Consider the following 7,616-nt stretch of genomic DNA (forward strand, 5'->3'; position numbering starts at 1 on the left):
CAAAAAAAAAAAAAAAATGGCCCAAAGGGAGGTGTGACTATCTCCTAGGCACAATCTTCAGATACCAGGACATGCTGTCCCTGTGTCCTGGCCATGCACACACCCTCTCTTCCTGGGACCTATGGTGTTTATTTGTAAGAAAGCCTGTCAGCCCCCTGTAAGCCTTACTTCTGTGGCAAAATGAGCCCAGAGAGTGACTGCTAATGGGTGTAGATTTCTTTTTGGGGTGATAGGATCTAAAATCGATTGTGGTGACCATTGTACAGCTCTGTGAATATACTAAAAACCACTGAATCATACACTTTGGAGTGAACTGTGTGATATCTGAATTATATCTCAATACAACTGCTGTATAAACACATACACAAGCCCTGGGGTGTGCAGATGGCTCATGGGGCGCATGAGTGCCGAGCTGGGAGGGAGCAATTTGTAGCCTCACCCGATGTCGCTGAGCTGTGTTTATTGGTGGCGTCTGTCAGTGCTGGGCTTCAGGCATGGCGAACTGTGAAATTAAAAGCTGCTGCTCAGGCCTGTGGCCTGGAGCTCGTGTCTGGCTCCGGCTGCTCCTAGACGGGGAGAGGCCACTTCTCAGGGGAGCGTTGGGAGTAGGACAAAGGAGCGTGGGGCTTGCCAAGACCCACAGGCTGGCGGGCGGCTCTGCAGAGCTCTGGGAGTCGCAGCGAGACCTCCTGGCTGCTTTTCAAGCTGAGTCTGAGGATCTGGCCAATTGCCTTTGCTGTCAGAAAACTGGAGCCGGGGGGACCTCTTTGACTCCGACAGGCAAGGCTGGGGTGTCTGGGAGGGGGAAGAGGCTTCCTGGGGATAAAGTAGATGGACCCCTTACCCTGTCCCTGTGGACTAGTGTGGTGCCTGCCACAATCTCCTGTCACCTCTGTGCTGGTGACATCCAGACTAGCTGCTGCTTTGACCAGCCACACCTCCTAGACATCATTCATGTTGGCATTTATTGAGTGCCTGTTGTTTCCTGGTGCTGCTGGTGGTAGGAGTACAGCACTATGCAAAACCTCGTCCCTTGCTATAACCCTGAGGCATGAACAGGCTGTTGCTTGAACAGCTAATTTGTGTCCACAATGTAAATTGCTGTAAAGGGAAGAAGGGATGGCTAAGGTCCAGCCTCTGCTCTTATGATGTGTTTGTGCTGGTTGGAAAGCTTGAAGACCACTCCAGGCCACTTCTTAGGGAATACAAATTAAAACCTCAATGACATATTCATTCTCACCTAATGAAGACTGGCAAAACTGTAAAGTTTTGGGATCCAGGGTTGGTGAGGGTTTGGGGAGCCCTCACATGTATAAGAGACTCTCTTATACTGCTGATGGGAGTGTAAGTTGGGGTAGCTGTTTCGGAGGGTAATTTGACAAGTGACAGTCCCTGTGGAGAAACAGTGTCATTGTGCTAGGGGACTTCCACAAGGATGTCAGGCCAGCATTGAGAGCAATAGTGACAGTTGAGAAGCAGCCAAGTAGACTGTGACACAGCCACACCTTGGAGTGTCAGGTGGCACTTGAGAAGCCAGCGACAGATCTGTCTGTAGGTACTTGCCTGGGAGGCAAGATAAGAAAGCAAATTGTCGGGACCACTTCGGTTGAGAAGAAAGGCTCAGCCAGCGCCTCTTTCCCCAAACCAGCAGATCCTCGGGGTTCTTTGCACACAGCGGGACCATGGACCCCATCTCCCTGCCTGGTCCACTCCCCAGAGAGTCCTGGAGGGAAGAAGGTTGCTCACTGTCCCCACAGGCATCTCTAGTCCCTGCTGCTTAGTCCTTGGGAGGAAGGAGCTGACTGTTCCTGGGTGTGTTTGGCAGAGCACTCTTGCTGCCATGTGTTTGGACAATAGCTCCCTGAGAGGAGCCCGGGAGGCCATCGAAACCTGAGACACACTTGGGGATTCTGAAGAGTAAAAGTTTGAGGGTCTGACTCCTTTCCTCTTAGGCTGCTCCTGACGCTGGGGTGGGGTGTGATGGCCAGGCTTCCCCAAATGTGGATTGAGAGCCACGAGCTTGGGGGGTGCCGAATCCTGAGGACGGGGTCGTCACAGCCTGTGGACTGGACGGATGAAGTCCAGGCTGGCGAGGCCTCCTGTTGCTGAGACGACAGGAGATGGGCCTGGGCCACATGGCTGGGGGGAGGAGCTGCGTCTGAGCTGGTGTGTGTGATGCTGTGCAGAGTCAGTCATGCCTGGGGACCTGTCCTGTAGCTCTGCGTGAGAGCGTGTGTGTATGTGTGTGTGTATGTCCATTTATGGAGCAGCTGTTTGGAACCAGGTGTCTCGCATACATTGGTGAACAACACAGACGAGATCCCTGCTTCTCTGGAGCTCAGATAGAAAAAGAAAAAAAAAGGCCAGGTTCGGTGGCTCAGCCTGTAATCCCAGCACTTGGGGAGGCTGAGGCAAGTGGATTGCCTGAGCCTGCGGGTTCAAGACCAGCCCGGGCAACTTGGCGAGACCTCGTCTCTACAATAAATCCAAAATTGGCTGGGCGTGGTAGCGCGTACCTGTAGTTCCGGCTACTTGGAAGGCTGAGGCAGAAGGATCGCCAGAGCCCAGCAGGTTGACTCTGGGGTGGCCGTGAGCGTGCCACTGCATTCCAGTCTGGGCCACGGAGTGAGACTCCAACTCAAAAAAGAAGGATATGTGACTTCAGATGACAGTAAGCGCCTCAAAGAAAATAAGAAAATGAAAAGGGATAATGTGACCAGGCTTGGTGGCTCACACCTGTAATCCCAGCACTATGGGAGGCCAAGGCAGGAGGATTGCCTGAGCCCAGGAGTTCAAGACCAGCCTGGGCAACATAGTGAGATATCATCTCTACAATAAAAATTTTTAAAAATTAGCTGAGTGTGGTGGCACACATCTGTAGTTCCAGCTACTTGCAAGACTGAGGCAGAAGGATTGCCTGAACCCAGCAGGTCAAGGCTGCGGTGGCCATGAGCATGCCACTGCACTCCATCCTGGGCAACAGAGTGAGACTCCAACTCAAAAAGAAAAAAAATGAACTGGGCATGGTGTCTCGTGTAGTCCCAGCTACATGGGAGGCTGAGGCAGAAGGATTGCCTGAGCCCAGGAGGTAGAGGCTGCAGTGAGCTGTGATCATGCCATGCCACTGCACTCCAGACTGGGCAACAGAGTGAGACCCTGACTAAAAAAAAAAAAAAAAAAAGAGGGGCTGTAGGCTGTTTTAGATAAGGGATCAGAGAAGGCCTGTGTGGGGAGGGGACAGTTGGTCTGAAATTTGAATCTGAACAGGAACCAGGCACCAGAAGTCTTGAGGCAGAAAGAACATCAAGTAAAAAGACCCTGTATTCATAGGCAGGGTGGCCATGACACATATTGGGTGTTGTAGACAGCAGAAATAGATTTCCTCCCAGTTCTGGGACTGTAAGTCCAGGGTCACGGTGTGGCAGGGCTGGTTTCTCCTGAGGTCTCTCCGTGGCTCCCAGATGGTGCCTTCTCACTGTCCTCACAGGGCCTTTTCTCCATACAAGGACATCCCTGGTGTTTCTTCCTCTTCTTACAGAGACACCAGCCACATTGGATTAGGGCCACCTGTGTGACCTCATTTAAGTTCAGTCACCTCTTTAGAGGCCCTGACTCCAAATAGTCTCATTCTAGAGTGCTGGAGAATTAGACTTCCACATAGGAATTTGGGGGCCCACAATTCGGCCCATAACAGGCCCAACGGCGGCATCCAGCTTGGCAAGTTCAAGGAGAGGCCAGGTGCCTAGAGCATCTTGGTGCTGGGGAGAGGACAGCCTGGGAGGACGGGTGGCGGGGCTCAAAGGCAGTGGAGGTCAAGGTTATGTTCTGAGGGTCTTGGAAGCTCCTGGAAGCCAGAGTGGGTCTCTGGTTAATCTGCAGGTGGTTTGTGTGGGATTGTATGACTCTGCAGGGCATGGTCATGGCTCGGGTCTGTTTCTTACTCCAAGAAGCCGCAGGGCAGCCCCTGCCCACATAGGCTGGGATCAGAGAGACGCCGCCTGCGTTTCTCTCCCTGCCTGAGCGCCTTCCTTCCTCTCCTCCCCAAGAATTAAAGGCTGGTGGGTGTCTCACCACTACGTGTCCACGTTCCTGTCTGGAGTGATGCTGACCTGGTGAGTAGCTCTTGGCTGTACCCCTCAGTCTTGCCCAGAGCGGGAGTGTGCAGCCTGGGAATGGGCTGGAGGCCTTCGGGGTGGAGGAAAGTTTGAGCTTGCAGTGGGGCCAGAGGTCTGGCTACAAGGGCCATGCCAAGCCCCTGGGGGCTTTTCTGGGGAACGTTTTTGGGTCCTCTGCTGGCCTGGACAGAGGTGACAGGGAGCAAGGACGTGGCACTGCAGAGCAGAGAGGGGCTTGAAGGGAACTTGGACTTCAGCATGACCATGCGGGTGCCCCTGCTTCTAGAAAGGACAATGAATGTGACCGGTCCAGTTCCGGGGACAGAAAAGGGTGGAAATTGAGGGCCTCGGTTTAACTTCAAAACCTTTTCTTCTCTCCTGGTTGGAACAGAGTCGGGGCAGGGATGAAAGTCTCATTTCACAGCGTGCCCCACCCTTGTTTTTTCCCGCCTTCTTTCCAGGCCGAATGGACTAATTTATCAGAAGTTTCGCAATCAATTCTTAGCGTTTTCAATTTTTCAGAGTGAGTGTCTCTTGCCCAGATGTGGGGGAGGGGCACGGTTGCCTGTGGCTTTCACTGTGGGGGGGCCCCCAGTCGAAATCAGTACTTGCCTGTGTGAAAGGGGGCCCAGACTAGGGGAGGGGAGGGCCCCAGAAATCCGGGAAAGAACTGTTCCCCCAAATCAACTCCATCCCAGCCTTCAGCCCAGGGAGAAAGTGCCCCCGTCACTGCCTGTTTCAAAACTCTAGCCTTTGGGAGCCAGGTAGTGTCGGGACACTCACCCTGTCTTCCAGTTTTCAATAAGTCCTCAAAGTGAAAGCCATTTCTCGTTTGAGTATAGCTCTGAATTTGTGTACAGTGAACTGGTCCCAGGGGCTGTCTCTGCGGAGGGGACTTGGATGGCTGCGGACAGGGAGAGTTTCACTTTTCACCAAGAACCTGTTTGCTCCCTTTGAATTTTCGACCATGTGCATGTTGCCTTTTCAAAAAATACAACTTGGGCCAGGCATGGCATCTCACTCCTGTAACCCTAGCACTTTGGGAGGTAAGGAAAGAGGATCTCTTGAGCCCAGGAATTTGAGACAAGCCTGGGCAACATAGTGAGACCCTGTCTCTACAAGAAATTTAAAAATTTAGCAAAGTGTGGTGGCACGTGTCTTTAATCCCACCTGCTTGGGAGACTGAGGCGGAAGGATCACCTGAGCCCCGGATGTTGTCTGTGGTGAGCTGTGATTGTGCCACTGCACTCCAGCCTAGGCAACAGAGTGAGACCCTGCCTTAGAATAAAATAAATAAATTTTTAGGCCAGGCGCGGTGGCTCAAGCCTGTAATCCCAGCACTTTGGGAGGCCGAGGCGAGAGGATTGCCTAAGCCCAGGGTTCGAGACCAGCCTGGACAATTTGGTGAGACCACGTCTCTACAGTAAATCAAAAAATTAGCCGGGCATGGTAGCACGTGCCTGTAGTTCCAGGTACTTGGAAGGCTGAGGAGGAAGGATCGCCGGAGCCCAGCAGGTCGAGGCCATGGTGGCCGTGAATGTGCCACTGCACTCCAGCCTGGGTGAGAGTGAGACTCTGACTCAAAAAAAATTTTTTTTAAAATAAAAGCCTGCCTACAAACATATATAAATGTATAAAGCCAAGAATGGAAATTGTATTTCATCCCACTCTTAGGGGTGATCATTGTTCATTAAGATTTCTGTCCTTTCAAGCATTTTCATTCATAAATACATATATACGAATATCTTGTGGCATGTATATTTTATCAATATGTGATCTTTCTGTACATACAGCTTTACTATTACAACTTGATTTTAAAAGTTTTATTTTAGGCCAGGCTTGGTGGCTCAGCCTGTAATCCCAGCACTTTGGGAGCTTACAGGTTCAAGAACAGCCCAGGCACCTTGGTGAGACCTCATTCTCTACAATAAATAATTAGCCGGGCTTGGTAGTGCACACCTGTAGTTGCGGTTACTTGGAAGGCTGAGGTGGAAGGATCGCCTGAGCCCAGCAGGCCAAGGATCGCCTGAGCCCAGCATGGGTGATGGAGCGAAACTCTGACTCCCCAAAAAAAAGTTTTTTTATTTTAATAGTTTATTCTGGCTGTTTTCCCTGCCAACACCTCATTTTTAGCAACCACCAAGTACCAAGTTTCCCATTGATGGAACCTCCTCTTGTGTCTTAGCATTGCACATAGCTCCCAGCACAGCATGGACACATCTTGCATTCCATTAAGCAGCTATTGAGTGCCTACTGCATGCTCAAGGAAACTCCAGAAGTTTCTAATCTAGTTGGGGCTTAGATGGGCCTTCACACTCCTGAACTCTTTGTCGTCTTGATAAGGGATAAAGCAGCTTCAGACCGTGTGTGTGCGTGTGTGCGCACGTGTGTGTGCGTGTTGGGGTGGTAGGAGAGGGCAGTGACCAGGGCATCCTCCCTGCCCTCTGGCTGGTGAAGACCCACCAGCCTGCGGACTTGGGGGCAGAGAGTTGTCGCCCTGCCCTCCGCGGCCATCAGACCCTGACGCTGGGCGTTGTGCTCCCTCTGCAGGCTGTGTCCAGTTCCTGCAATACTATTACCAGAGGGGCTGCCTGTACCGGCTGCGGGCCTTGGGGGAGAGAAACCACTTGGACCTCACGGTGGGTGAGTAGCGGGGCCTGGGCTGGAGGGTGGGGGACAAGCACTGGGCGGTCCAGCTCTCACCCCAGGACCACTTCCTAGCAAGACCGTCCTGGGACCCAGAGGCAAAGCCAGGGCTGCCGCCCTCCATCCAAGGTGCTGTCCATTGTGGATTGTTTCACCTGACACGTGTCAGGCCTCTGTCTTACCCTTTCTGGGTGTCTATTTTTGTCTTCTTTTTTTTTGAGTCAGAGTCTCACTCTGTCGCCCCGTCTGGAGTGCAGTGGCACGCTCACAGCCACCACAGCCTCAACCTGCTGGACTCAGGTGATTCTTCTGCCTCAGACTTCCAAGTAGCTGGAACTACAGGCATGCCCAGATACTTTTTTTTATTTATTGTAGAGACGAGGTCTTGCCATGTTGCCCTGGCTGGTCTCGAACCCCTGGGCTCCGGCAATCCTCTCGCCTCTGACCCCCTAAGTGCTGGGATTATAGGTGTGAGCTATCGTGCCTGGATATTTTTGTCTTTTTGTCTGTGTTTCATCACATATATAGTATGTATGTTATATATATTATGTAAATGTACATATAACTGTCTAACATGTCTACATATGAACCATATATCATGTAAATGTATATACACTGGGAACCATGCCTAACTCCTGAACCCGTAGGCATGCCCAGTCAGGACAGCTTGAGTTCCCTCATGCAGGCCTTCAGGGGAAGCCATTTGTAATAAAACTCTGTTATCTTTGAGATATTCATTCCCACTGAATTACTCTGCTGGACAGTCCCTGCTGTGTTAAGACTTGACAGAAGGACTGCCCACAGGTTCGAGACTAGCCTGGGCAACATGGCGAGACCTCGTCTCTACAATAAAAA

The 7,616-nt window shown here is 51.7% G+C and overlaps 1 protein-coding gene across 1 annotated transcript in view; it reads left to right on the top strand.

Moving 5' to 3' along the window:
• Positions 1–4,046: 4,046 nt before the first annotated feature.
• TMEM120B (transmembrane protein 120B) overlaps positions 4,047–7,616 on the top strand; it is a gene marked incomplete at its 5' end in the record, with an annotated part of 5,640 nt that continues 2,070 nt past the window's right edge. Inside the window, 3 exons of the mRNA XM_008063698.1 lie at positions 4,047–4,112; positions 4,577–4,638; positions 6,666–6,758. Of these exons, the coding sequence (XP_008061889.1) occupies positions 4,047–4,112; positions 4,577–4,638; positions 6,666–6,758 (221 nt within the window). The remainder of the gene's footprint in view (positions 4,113–4,576; positions 4,639–6,665; positions 6,759–7,616) is intronic.

Source organism: Carlito syrichta, unplaced genomic scaffold (assembly GCF_000164805.1).
Source record: "Carlito syrichta isolate Samal-C Ts95f unplaced genomic scaffold, Tarsius_syrichta-2.0.1 Scaffold99360, whole genome shotgun sequence".
NCBI classification, from domain to species: domain Eukaryota; kingdom Metazoa; phylum Chordata; class Mammalia; order Primates; family Tarsiidae; genus Carlito; species Carlito syrichta.